Raw genomic sequence first — 14627 nt, forward strand, 5'->3', positions numbered from 1 at the left:
CAGCCTCCAAAACTGTGAGAAAATCCACTTATGTTGGCAAAGCCAAATAAATACATAAACATTTTACAGAAATTTATAAAGGACTTGAATAGACATTTCTCTAAGAAGAAAGTACGAATGGCCAAGAAGCACATGAAAAGATGTTCAACATGCTAATCATTAGGGAAGTGCAAATCAAAACCGGAATGAGATACCACTTCATCCCCATTAGGGTAACTATTACTAAAAAAATGAATACAACAAAACAGTAGCAAGTAAGTGTTGGTGAGGATATGGAGAATCTGGAACCCTCCTGCATTGCTGCAGAGAGTGTAAAGTGATGCAGCTGCTGGAGAAAATAGGGTGATTCTTCAAAAACTTTAAACAAAAAATTACCTGTGATCCAACAGTTCTACTTCTGGACATCCAGAAGAATCTAAAGCAGGGACTCGAACAGATATCTGTGCACCAGTGTTTATAGCAATATTATTCACAGTGGCCAAAAGTGGAAACAAGCCAAACGTCCATGGTTGTGTGAATGGATAAACGAATTGTGGTCTGTACGTAACAATGGAATATTAGTAGCCTTAAAAAGGAATGAAATTCTGATACATAATACGAATGAACCTTAAAGATGTTGTGCTCAATAAGCAAAAAAAGGACAAATATGATTCCATTTATATGAGGTACCCAGAACAGTCTAATTCAGAGACAGAAAGTAGAATTGTGATAACCAGGGGCTGAGGGGAGGGGCGAGTCAGGAGTTATTGTTCAGTGAGCATAGAATTTTGGTTCAATGATGAAAAAGGTGTGGAGTTGGACAGTTTGGACAGTGGTTATGGTTGCACAACAATGTGAATGAAATCAATACCACTGAACTGTCCACTTCAAAATGGTTAAAATGGTAAATTTTATGTATATTTCACCACAAATAAAAACAGATTAAACTTGTATTCCCAATGAATACAGGCAATCTTTTTATTTATATTGTTGCTGCTGTCAGTATTATGATTAAAAGATTCCTGTCCTATGCTTCAATTCTCTTCTTGCTTGAGCAATGGAAGAAGTATTTTCTATGGAAGTGACTCTATTGAGCATTCCCAAACTCTGTCATGAGGTTATCCTACCTGAGGTGGATGCAGGGGGTGGCCTGGGAAAGGACTGTGACCACTGAGGGACGATAACGAGACATAGGAAGGAAATAGGAGTCGCTTCTGATCACTTTCGCTGGCTGCTCTTACTCCTGGGTGCACTTCAGAATCACCTCAAGACTCAAAAAAAAAAAAAAAAAAAAAAAGACCCGCAACCACACAAATACCAGGCCTCACCCTCAGAGAATATATGTTCTCTTTGCTCCCAGCTGGAGCCCAGGTGTGGGTGTTTTTTCAAAGCCCCTTGCCGTTCTGATGCGAAGCCATGGGGAGACCCGCTAAATTAGACCCTCCTCAGAGAGCTCTGGAGTACAACTCGGCATCCCCTTTACACCTCCACCATTAAATAATGGCAATGTTGTCTCAGAAGCGAGAAGGTTTAAGTCTTAATTTTGATAATCCTTACACTAGAAAACATGTTAAAATTCATAAACTCAGCAAACATTTGTTCAAGCTATTACCATCAGGGACTGTGCCCTGCCCGGAGATGGGAGACAGGAGCGCCCTCCTAGTGTACTCCCGGGCTAGCAAGGCGGCCAGGGGCGGGGAGGACACTGACATGAGCGCCACCTTGTGGAAAAATTCATAAATGCATAAGCCCAGGATTCTAGGGGAAAAGGTGGAAAGGGGCATCCACGTGATGGAAAATCAGGAAAAACTTTCCAGAAAAAGCAATTCCTGCCTCATCAGTGAGTCTGGAAGAGTGACTGGAAATTAGCTAGGCAAACGTGAGAAGAAAAGTGACATTCTACATCCTAGATGGAGGGCAGTGTGTGCCACACTTAGTTTAATCAGGCCCATCAGCTTAGGGCAATGCCGACTGACCACGGCGGTTGGCCTGAGGGATTTACAATTGAGGTGAACTGATGCTCAGAGTGTTTGGGGTCAGGGTGATTAAAGCTGCTTAGGGAGCCCAGGAAGAATGCCTACAAGCCTTAACTTCTGAAGCCAGTGCAGAAACATGTGTGGTAGTCACAGCAAACAACCTGCATGCCAAAGAGAGAAGTGGTCTGCACGCCGGCCCCCCTGTTAGCGGTGCAGGGCAACAACCCTTAATCCTAACTATTTACATGAGTAAAATAAATAATACCTCTCTGATAGATTCTAGATGAAAACTATTACCTACAGATGCTCTCCTAGGGACTCAGGAAAGTCGAGGTGGTGAAAAAGGACATTTGCCCCCTTGTGACTTGATTAGAAAGCATGAGAATCATTCTTTTAAACCTTCCCCATGTGCCATGAGGAATTTGCATATTGAATACCTGTCTCGTGGTCTACACAGACTCACTCACCTACGGGGCAAGTGGCACTCACATAGCACCAAATGCCTCGCAAATCTCAATGTTACAAATGGCATTTTCTTTTGAAAGCTCAAGTGCTGTTTGTTTAGTTTTTCAGCTGGGAAATTTTAACAATGAACACATATCTGCTCCTAAACGACTCTTTAATGATCTTTTTTGGCTTTGATTTTCTCCTGTTGATCACTCTCTTTTGGGGGTATTTAGTCTAAAGTAAGGGCTAGCGTTTATCTCAGCATGCCATCCTGCACGCTGAGCCAATTCATCGAATGATAATGAGCACAGGTCCACCAGCCAGAAGAGAAGTGAAGTTCATCATGAGCCCACAGTGGAATTTATATGTTCTTAAGTACTGCCGTTAAGAATGATCTCACATAGCTACACGCAGGTGCAGATTCAAATATTTACAGAACAGCAGGAACTTCTGTATGTATTCATCTTACTTCAACCTCAACACAACCCAGAAAGCTGCTGATATGATCCCTAATCTACAGGTATTAGGAAGAAACAGATATTCCCCTAGATCTTCAGGCTGCACAGCCTGTATGTGTCAGAGCAGGACCCGAGGGTGACTGATTCTCCCACCCTATAGCTACTTGCATGGACCTCACCACTGTGATAATCAAACAAGACACTGACCTACTACATCCAAATAAATGTATGAGCCAGCTGAACCCAAAGGCAGTCTTGTTTCTTGGTGAAGAGTGACATTCACCAAGTGTCTACAATGGTCTACTCCTGGCTGCTTTGCATGTGATGTCTGATTTTGTGAAAAATTTCATTTTCCCTGTTCTGCAGACGAAGAAACCAAGAAACTGTTCTGCAGGCTCAGAGACCAAGAACTCAGTGACTTGGCGGTAGGTGGGTGAGTTGGAGGCCATTTCTGTAGACACACTGAACTGACTCTGAATCCCAGACAACTCACTTAGCATGCCTAGGCCGTGGGCTGCTTATATGTAAGTGGGGATAATAAAACTAGTATATCCTTTGCACAGCTGAGTGAGGATGAATGAAGAGAGAACGCAGAATGCCTCTGAATGCCTGATGCCTGGTAAATGTCCAGGAACCAATATATAATTATTGAGTCCGCTGCACATCCCGATATAAAGGAAAACTTCAGGTTTTCAACATTTTCAGTCCTGGAATGAATGTTTTATTCCACTGAAATCGTGAGGGGATCTCCAATATGCAAATGCAGTGCTGCTAGAATTGAGGTGGGCAGAGGCCTGGAAACCCCTCTCCCCACTTCCCCTTCAGCCCTGAAAGGCCTCTGCAGAGCCCTCCCTCTCCACGTCCATCCCACCTGACCCCATTGCCAGCTGCTCCAGAGCAAGCACCCTGAGTGTCAGCACACAGATGCACAGGTGCTCCTTGCCCCACACACCCACCTCTACCCAGCACAGCCGTGGCCACAGCACATGCAGACAGGACCAGACAAGGTACTGTGGGCATCAAATCCCTGCAAGTCTCTAGACCACACCATGTTCTAGAAACAGCTTAAAAACTGAGCAGCAGGCTGCCTATTGCCCCAACACTCTGCCACCTGTCCCTGTGGTTCTATAAGTTGTTGGGACAGAATTACCACCCCCTGGCAGCCGCAGGCCTCTCCTGGTGACAATCACACTGTACCAACCCAAGGAAAAAGTCCCAAGCTGGTCCCCAGATCCTGCACTAAAAAGCAACACATGACACATAAGCCACTCTATTGAGAACATTCAGTAACTTTATAGTTCTCATAGAAAACATTCACGTGTGAAAAACAGCGCCCCTTAAATCACGAATGACTCCAAAGTGGCAAGAAGGTAATTCCCTCCATTTTCTTGCAGTATTTATATTCATGAAGCAAAGTAAAACATCATTAATTTTGACTGCTCATTTGGCTTTAATGATTATCTGATCCGGGCTGGGCTGAAGTTGATCACAGCATTGTCTACCGAGAAAAGGTCTGCCAAGTAAATTAACCCAGGCAAAATTCCTTGTTGACAAACATTGAGATGAAGGAGACCCGGAATAACTGTCATTCCCATGTCCCTGCACAGAGCCCACAGAAAGCAGGCTCCAGCAACCTGCCCAGAGTGATCCCTCGGCCCCCTCCCGTTTCACAGTCATCATTTAGAATACTTTTTAAAGGTTTGCCTGGTAAACCTGCAGTGGGGACACCTGCTCTGGGATAGTGCAGTCACTCAGCCCCACTCGCAGGCCGGGGCTGTGGGAAACCTGGGACTGGGATTGGGCAAGGAGTGGAGGGCAGGATAGTCCGGCTTCTGCCTACAGGAAGGATGCATTCTGGGAGTGGGGGTGGCAGAGCCTCAAGAATTACAGTGAGAGATGTACAACCACTGTGGCAAGGTGCAGAGGTATTGGAGGCTGAGAGAACAGCACATTATAATGCAGGAGGAGCTATCTTAATTGAAGCATCAGCAAAAGCTTCCCCGAGAAGGCGGCCTTTAAGCTGAGATTTGAAGGATGAGTAGAGCTGAATGAGGAAGGAGCATTTCCAGGCCGCGGCCTCAGTGAAGGCCCCAAAGGGAAGGGTAGGATGTGCTGGAGGAAGTGATCTCTGTCCGCAAAGACTGAGTAGAGGGGAACAAGGATAGTAAGGTGGGCAGGAGTGGGTTGGGCAGGACATGGCAGGTGACAGTGACAAAGAATTGTTTATCCCAAGAGCACGAGTAGCCCCTGAAGAGCTGTGAGCAAGGGACTGCCAAGAACCCGGTTTGCATTCCTGACAGATTCCTCCTGCTTCGTGGTGAAGTGGATGGAGTGGACACGGGAGAGGGCAGGTATGGACGCAGGAGGCCCAGGCAGGCATGATCACTGTCTTCCTCACTTCCAGCCTCTGCACCCTCCACCGGGACAACACACCCACGGTGAATCCTGAGCTCGAAAACTTTAGTCAGGTGATGTGATTTTTTTTTTTCCTAATATGCAGACTCCTAGTTTTACACAACCGCTGTTCTGGTTAACAGAATGTTTTAACTACCCAACATCACTGTATTTTCTGCACATAAATTACAACTCAAAGGATAATACAAATTACACCAATTAAAACGAACCAAACTTAAATTTAATACCTCATTTATCACCATACCATACAACAGAAAAAGGTGTTAAAAAGATCTAAGTGTCTGCTGATTTATGAGTATAATCTGAAAAGGCTGTTAACATTTTATAAGTCCCTAATAGCTATGGTATTTAAGACCTCCTCTCACCTCCCAGCCCCCTACGGGCTCATTACCCAGATGGCTGCCTGAGCCTCCAGGCCCAGCCCTCCTCCCCCATTCATCCCGCACCTGCCAACATGTCATTCTCAAACTGTATTACTAATCACATCAGTTCCCTACTTGAAAACTTTCAGACTCTCCAATGTCCACAGAAATGAAGAAAAACTCTCTTCTTAGCAATCAGTCCTCACCATCTGACCCCAGCTTGCCCTTCCCAAGAGCTACACACACCCTGGGATAACTTGTTCCAAACACACACGCTGCCTATGATCCCTCCCTGCCCTGGCCTGGGCCTGGCACCGAAGGTGTCTCTCACATGCTGTCCTTTCCCGAGACTTTTCCCGAAACTCCCCCAGTGGCTGTGGTTTTCTCTTCAAATGTAACCTCCAAACATTCCACTTGTACTCATTTTTGATCCCATGATATATCTGCCTGCTCTTGTAGCCGTTCTCTCTCTGCTAGATACAAAACTCCTTGGGGTGAGGGGCTGCTACGTTCCGTGTTTGTGGAATTCAGTCAAATGCCACATCTCCCTCTATTAACATTTGGCGGACGGTCAATTCCAGCAACTGGCCACTCCGCCTTCCCAGCCCTTGGCTTCCTTACTTATCTCACCTTTTTTCTGGGAGTCAGAGGTGACTCTATCTAGGTCAACCTGTTCATCTAAGGTCCTGATCTTCCCTTGTTTCCTCCCCTTTGGGACTTTCAACACTTAACACTTCTTCAAACTTCCATTTCTCCCCATCCATCATTAAAGAAAGAAGAAAAAGCTGTTCTACCCCTTGAAACTGCCACCATCTCTCTTTCCTACTCATTTGCTGCTGCGTTTCTTGAAAGAGTTGTCTCCTGGCCCTCCTGCCTCCTAGTCATGCTCCCCTCCCCACTCTCCACCCACTTGCTGCAAAGGTCAGGGGCTTTTAAGCCTCCACTGAATAGAAACTACCACCCGCTGGAAAGCTGGTGATAGGCCATGGGTGAAGAAGAGGTGGCTGCTGACAGAAGACAAGTATAACCAGGTGCACCGCCTCACACAACCTCCGTCCTTAGAATCAGAACTTGTCAAAATCACACAACCCTTGAGTTAGAGGGGACCTCAGTGGTCACTGTACCCTTCCTCTTCCTAACCCACACCTCCTGACCACTCATCTTCACAACATCCTCTCAAATCCCTGTCCTGCCAAGACAGAACCTTCCCAAACCTTTTCCAGATCAAATCTCTCCCACTCTGCTCCATCAGAAATCTAACTTTTTTTTTTTTAAACAGTCTCCCTCTGTCACCCAAGCTGGAGTGCAGAGATATAATCTTAACCTCTACCTCCTGGTTGCGGCTCATTGCAACCTCCACCTCCACCTCCTGGGTTCAAGTGATACTCATTCCTCAGCCCCCTCAGCTGGGATTATAGGCACCTGCCACCATGCCCAGCTAATTTTTGTATTTTTAGTAGAGACGGGGTTTCGCCATATTGGCCAGACTGGTCTTGAACTCCTGACCTCCGGTGATCCTCCTGCCTCAGCCTCCCAAAGTGCTGGGATTACAGGCGTGAGCCACCACACCCGGCCAAAATCTAACTTTGCTCAGACCATTCTACTTCCAGCTTTCTCCCATACTCACCAAGGGTCCTCCTCTTCCCACATCCAACAACGGAATTCGTCATTCGTCTACCCCTTCTCTCCAGTAACCTCGCCAACTGTCCACCCTAACACCCTCTTGCTGGGCCTTGTCTCTTCTCCTGGCTCCTCCCCTGCAGTCACTTTAAATGCCTGCCCCCAGGATGCAATCCGAGGCGGCCACAGAGTCCCCCTGTGAGAGCGCATCCATACCCAGGGCTTTGACACACCCTGGCCACAGGACTCCAGGCCAGAAAACTACGCTTTCCTAGACTTTGCCTGTATGAGGGAAAGGCACAGAAGACCTGTATGCTCCCAGCCTGCTCCTCCTGCCTGGCCCTGCTGGTCTGTCACTTTGTTTGGTTGGTCCTGATTTGTATTCTTTGTAACACTGATTACAATGATAATTTTTGTAATTAGAGCACTCTTCTGAGTTCTGTGAGTCATTCTAGCAAATTAGTAAACCTGAGGGAATCGTGGGGAACATCCAATGCAGTCAGTTGGTCAGAAGTGCAGGTGGCCTGGGGCTCTCCAGCACATGGGGGGCATGGGAAGTAAGGGCAGTCTTGTTGGAGACTGTGCCCTCTAACCTGTGGGGTCTGCACCAACTCCAGGTGGCGTCAGAATCTAATTGCAGTACACCTAGCTGTGTTTTTAGCAGAATAAAGTACCTACTGTGTGCCAGCAACTCAACTGGGAACTGCGTATACCGTCCTTAATGGAGCACCGTGTCCCACCTGCCACATCCTAGAGTTAATCATAAGGAACATGCCAGTGTTGAAAATTCCTAATAAGTATCTGTTTTAAGTTCTGAACCTGAACAAACCTACCCATCCTGGTGAGGGTGAAGACTGCTGTACGCTCAGTTCTTTCAGGCAGTGGTTCTTACTGATACCTCCTGGAAGTGGCTGAAGGGAGTCTGTCACTTGAAATGAACTTCAAAACAGAGCTAAAAACTTTGTGTGGACTTCCTCACTTGTAGCCAGTCCTCAGATTCTGGAGGTGGAGGAACTGAATTCTGAGGCACAGAACAGTACAAACCTCCCAGGGTCTCACTGGCTTGGCAGAGCTCTGTGGCCACTGGTCAGCTTTGAAGCCCACTGCACACCACCAGTGGGGCTGCCTCCAGTGTTCTCCTTCCATCTCGTGGGCAGGCATATGAATTCTTTTTTAAGTAGTAATCATTATTTAAAAAAAAAAAATCCTCCAATGGAACAGAAATCATCTTAGTTCTGCCATTATGGTTGTAAACATAAGATTATTTCCAGAACAATGTTTCATGTCACCTGAGAGCAAAATTTCAGTATCAGGCAAGTTCAACATGGCAATAAAATGACAGTGTAAGAACTACTAGAATGACATGAAACATCACAGTTTCAATGTTTGATACTCAAGTGAATTTCCAGTGATGGGCTATGTGATGACCTCACAGAAATACAAACAGGACAGGCTCTGAGGGGCTTCTACAGAACGTGCTCAAACCCACAAATGTTCCATTTGGGCTCTTAATCCGCTTTGCAAATGCAAGACACACCCAGGCTCCAATATGGTGCTCGCACTTGACTATCACAGAGCATTTTCAAAGTGAGCTCCTGAGACTGTCCTGGCCACAGCAGGGATGTGGGTCCCCCACCTCTTTCTCCACTTCTAGAGATTGTGTGTGTGTGTGTGTGTGTGTGTACATATAACCTGGAAGCACCAACTGAACATGAAGCCCTAAAAGGTCTTTTCCTTCTTCCCAGAGAATAAATGAATTGTATGTGGAATCTAAACAAAACCACAAATTTTCAAGTTAGAATTAGAACAAACTGCCTCAAAATCAGAATCATTATCCTATCAACCAAATCACTTAAAGACTTCCAAGGGGGGAGGGATTGCAATGGGAGATATACCTGATGTAAATGACGAGTTGATGGGTGCTGACAAGTTGATGGGTGCAGCACACCAACACGGCACAAGTATACATATGTAACAAACCTGCACGTTATGCACATGTACCCTAGAACTTAAAGTATAATAATAATAAAAAAAAGACTTCCAAAAATATCAATAATTTACTGAAAAATAAGATGCAAAGCAAGTTCATATGCAAGGTGAAAAAAATTATTTAGTGTGACAAGAGTTGTCTCCTTAGAGACACTTTATTCCTATTTTAAAAACAATAATGAATATAGAACAAGGAAATAATTCATATTTTATTATGATGAGTATGTTTTTAATATGCTTTGAAAATATACTGAAATGCTTAGAAAAATCCAAACATCGGTCTTGTCATGGAAACAAGAATTCCCACAGAATTTGGCAGTCCTAGCTAGGCCAACCCTAATGCACAAACACATGCATCTTTAATTTTAGAAATATCTATGTGACCCAAATTCTGGGGGAACCAATGCAAATATTCAACAAGTCTATTGGATACCTGATCATCTAAAGTTCCTACATTAAAATCCAGGAAGAGCAACCCAAGTTGCCGTCACCTTGCATGATCCATGCAAGGAAATGGGCAGACATCCCATATGTTAAGGAGACATGTCTGGGAAGTCTGTGTTGAAACAAGGCTCTGGGAGAATCAGGAGCAAAAGTCTGTCTACAGCTGCTTGAGCAGTCACAGTCCTCACTTAGAAGCCCAAGCTTGGGTTCTGACTTGAGAGTCCCATGGTGGGAGGCCAGGAAAGGAGGGCTGCACTGGAGGGCCCTGGTGGTCATCTCCGGCAACTGCCTCACTTTACACAAGAAAACTACGTCCCAGATAAGCAGAAGGACTTTCCCTAAGGTCTACATTTTCTGCTCATAGGTACACTTCTGGTCAGCAAGAAGCCTGATTTTCAAAAGATACTCTATGCCCCATGTTTTCAGGGCCATGGATTCTGAGCGGGTCAAGGGCAGGCCTCTTTCTGGAGTCCTCGAGACCGTCCTAGATGGCTCTGCTGCCTCTCCTTCCGCCTCCAGGTGGAGACCTAGGCTGAGAGGCCAGCTCAGTTCTGGAGCTGCAAGAACTGAAGACCAAAGCAAACAGCTGGAGTAAAAGAGGGAAGGAGAGGTCAGGGCCCTGAGAGATGGCCTGGCGGAGGGCTGGTGCTCTGGAGATGTGTGTTAAATGTTGAGTAAAAATCTCCTGTTTGTCTTCTCCCACGATGCTATGTGACAAGACCCACCACACAGCCGTCCATGAACGCTTTGCCCCTCAGATGACTCCTGGTATTCTTTGTCCTCTGGCTCCCTCAGATTTATAGTATTGTCAGAATAAAAGTGATGAATCCAGTTCAGAAGACAGCCTCCATTCCATCAGAATTCTGAACGCGGAGATCTTGACTACGGCTGGGAAATATGAACAGAAGATGGGGCAAGCACAGGCTGGCAGCCCGACCGAGCTGTGCTTCGGAGCTCAAGATTGATGAGATCAATTTTGAAGGCTTTCTGCCTTCATTTTTAGAGTATAGATGTCACCAATTCCTTTTTTTTTTTTTTTTTTTTTTGCCTCTGAGCCTCATGTTTCAAACTCCATCCTTTCACAGTAATCACAGGCATCATTTTCTATAACCCATGGAAAATGAGTTGTTTTATGATAAAGTAGCATTTTAGAACGTGTGGTCTACTGCAGGGCTAATTCAATTCAGTTGGTTGTTCAGGGAATAAAAACTTTAAGACAGTTATACTCAATAAATTCTTGAAATACCAGAAATCCAAGTTTATATTTTAGTATTAAATATATCAATAAAGCACTAAACTTACCAATAAGCATTAAAATGACTTGTCAATTTTTATATCATTATTAAATTTATCAATATATTTTAATATATAGATCTTCTAGAGAAGGGAGCCAAAAGGTTCCAGCTGACAGAGCCCTGGAAAGCAGGAGCCCGGGTCTAGCTCTCACCACCGAATCCCCAATGGCCAACCCAGTAGCTGCCACGTAGATGCTTGTGGGATAAGGGCACAGACAGGTGACAAAATGGAACAGAATGGGCATTTTCTAATCACCCTCCAAATCAATTTCCACTTGATCTAACCAAAGAGCCTATTTTGAAGGTTTAAATATTTCATCTCCTGAATATGATATGATGTAGAGTTTTATCCAAATTTGTCTTTTAAAGCTTCCTTCATTCAGTGCATCATTATAAACAAGAGCATAAGAACAGTCCGGCAGGAACGAATGTCGTCACCCACACTGCTCACCTGCCATGTCGATGGCAAAAGGCCTGTCTGCTCTCCAGCCGGTGTACCAGCCAACAACTTTGCCATTTTCCACCAGCGGACGTTCGTAGCGCCGCCCACCAACCAGGCCCACAGGCCAGACGGAGACCTTACGAGTGGTTCGCATCTATAAAAAGGGAAAAGACGTGTGTTTTAAGTTTCCTCAGGAAAAAGAGGGAGGAAATGAATGTGATCTACATACAAGAAGGGGGGCTGGTAGTGGTGTAATGTTGCGGGAAGTCAGGGACCCCGAACGGAGGGACCGGCTGAAGCCGCGGCAGAAGAACATAAATTGTGAAGATTTCATGGACATTTATTAGTTCCCCAAATTAATACTTTTATAATTTCTTACGCCTGTCTCTATTGCAATCTCTGAATATAAATTGTGAAGATTTCATAGACACTTATCACTTCCCCAATCAATACCCTTGTGATTTCCTATGCCTGTCTTTACTTTAATCTCTTAATCCCATCATCTTGGTAAGCTGAGGAGGATGTATGTCGCCTCAGGACCCTGTGATGATTGTGTTAACTGCACAAATTGTTTGTAGAGCATGTGTGTTTGAACAACAAAATCTGGGCACCTTGAAAAAAGAACAGGATAACAGCAATGTTCAGGGAACAAGGGAGATAAGACTTTAAACTCTGACTGCCGGTGAGCCAGATGGAACAGAGCCATATTTCTCTTCTTTCAAAAGCAAATAGGAGAACTATTGCTGAATTCTTTTCTCAGCCAGGAACATCCCTGAGAAAGAGAATGCGCCCTGAGGGTAGGTCTGTGAACAGCCCCCTTGGAGGCGGCCGTCTTTTACGGTCGAAGCCGAAAGGATGAAATAAGCGCTCCCAGGCTTATTAGGATAAGGAAATTCCTGTCTAATAAATTTCGGTCAGACAGGTTGTCTGCTCTCAAACCCTGTCTCCTGACAAGATGTTATCAATGACAATGCATGCCCGAAACTTCATTAGCAATTTTAATTTCACATCATCCGGTGGTCCTGTGATCTCACTCTGCCTCCACTTGCTTTGTGATATTTTATTACCTTGTGAAGTATGTGATCTCTGTGACCCACACCCTATTTGTGCACTCCCTCCCCTTTTGAAAATTGCTAATAAAAACTTGCTGGTTTTACGGCTCAGAGAGTGTCATGGAACCTGCCGACATGTGATGTCTCCCCCAGACACCCAGCTTTAAAATTTCTCTCTTTTGTGCTCTTTCCCTTTATTTCTCAAACCAGTGGAGATGCTTAGGGAAATAGAAAAGAACCCATGTTAATATCGGGGGTGGGTTCCCCCGATGGTGTAAAATTTCAAAAGTTAAAGGTTTCCAAACAGAATCCTTCTGCTGCTAGAGTATCGTCCCCCTCTGTTAGGCTGGCTGCTGTGCCATGATCTCTACTCGGTCATCAATTGGGCTGGTGGCTCAAGGTTTAGGAGAAATAAAATGGGTGTCAATATCTGGACATCACTGATTTGAAGCTAAGTTGCAACTATCAGATATTTTCCTATTTGTTTCAAAGTTGAATCTTGAAACAATACTTCTCTCTTCCAAGGTGAGAAAGTTGAATTCCCCTTTAGGAAACTTCATTACTCAGGAAGAACAAAAATGTCACTCAGAGGAGCCACAGGCGCGTCCTTTCTCTGACTTTTCTATTGCTGTACATACACAGAAATCTTGGCTGGGGACATTAATAAGGGGATTCAGATACAGAACTGAACCTGGCTTCTTCCAGAGTGATAAAAAGAAACACGCAGCCTGAAAATCTGCCTGCCTTTCAAGGGCAATTGGGCCAAAATAGAGACCGCTGGAATCGCTTGTCCTTGTTAAACATAGTGGAATCCTGGTTAAACATGATGCTCAGCTGAAAGTTACTAGCTGGATTTCTTTAAGGGGAAAGAGATGCCCACAAGAAAGCTTGCTAATATTAGGCAGCACTGTAGGAGAAAATCGCTACCACCACCTTTTTCCAGGGCTCGTGTTGAACAGCTCAAAAGGCATCTTAGCATAAACTAGAAAAAGGTGCCCCTTTCTTGGGCAGACACACCCACTGCTGGAACCCATAGCTTGGCAAAGTACCAGCTGGACTTAAACTCCACGTACCCTCACTGCTGGGTGTGCCTTGGACGAGGTATAACCTGCACAACTGCATGAAGTGGTCTTGTTGTTGAGGTAATTATAATTTCAACAGCAGTGCTTTACCTTTTATTTGCTATAGAACTGAACTGGGTCATGATCAGTTAACCAGGGGTTAAATAATGATCATCAACCAAGGAATTTTTATGAAAGGAAAAAAATGATACACTTGGGAAAGATTTTCAAATACAATAGAAATGAAAGTCATATTATTAAAGAGTAAAAATAATTAGAAGCTCCCATTAACCAAGCTTCCTGGTTTTACTTATTATTATCCTACCTTGTTCCAAAAAGGGTATCTTTTTTTTTTTTTTTTTTTTTGGAGTCAGAGTCTCACTCTGTCGCGCAGGCTGGAGTGCGGTGGTGCGATCTCAGCCCACTATAACCTCTGCCTCCCGGGTTCAAGCAATTCTCCTGCCTCAGCCTCCTGAGTAGCTGGGATTGCAGGCACCCACCATCACTCATGGCTAATTCCAAAGAGGGGATTTAAGAGTATGAAGCATTCCAGGTAATGAGGGTCTCGCTGCATTGGTCTGCCTCAAATCTAGTTACTATTTTTAATAATCTTTATCATTTATTCAATAAATGAACTGCGACTGTCTTGTGGTAACTCATACTAACTTTTACAGTGATTTTTTTATAAAACAAGCTGAGGTACAAGTGACAGAAAAGTGTTAACAAGCCTGAGACTGTTACCTTTAGAAAGGTCTGCTTGCAAGGCTCACTCTTGGCTGGTGTCCGGGAATGCAGCTTTTGAAACATTTCCTACACTTGTAAGGTTATTTTATCTGTCTGGGCCACTGAACAACTGCTTTCCTTTCAGGAATATGAAATTTTGGTGGGCAAGGAGTGCCTATGTGACAACCCCCCAACAAAACCCTGAACTCTGAAGTGGGTTTCCCTGGGTGTAATCGTTGTACGCCTGTGGGTACATTTTCACTACTGGAGAGGTGGTGTGCTCTGTGTGATCTCAGAGGGAGGCAGGGAACACAGACAACCCACACATGGATTCCTCCGGACCCTGCCTGAGGTGGTTTTCCCT

The 14627-nt window shown here is 44.8% G+C and overlaps 1 protein-coding gene across 2 annotated transcripts in view; it reads right to left on the reverse strand.

Moving 5' to 3' along the window:
• The window catches only part of B3GAT2 (beta-1,3-glucuronyltransferase 2), a 74203-nt gene that overhangs the window by 23569 nt on the left and 36007 nt on the right, over positions 1-14627 (reverse strand). For both annotated transcript variants that reach the window (XM_003897796.3, XM_017957988.1), the window contains exon 2: positions 11437-11581. In XM_003897796.3, coding sequence (XP_003897845.1) covers positions 11437-11581 — 145 coding nt within the window. The remainder of the gene's footprint in view (positions 1-11436; positions 11582-14627) is intronic.

This window comes from Papio anubis, chromosome 6, assembly GCF_008728515.1.
Source record: "Papio anubis isolate 15944 chromosome 6, Panubis1.0, whole genome shotgun sequence".
In the NCBI taxonomy this organism is placed as follows: domain Eukaryota; kingdom Metazoa; phylum Chordata; class Mammalia; order Primates; family Cercopithecidae; genus Papio; species Papio anubis.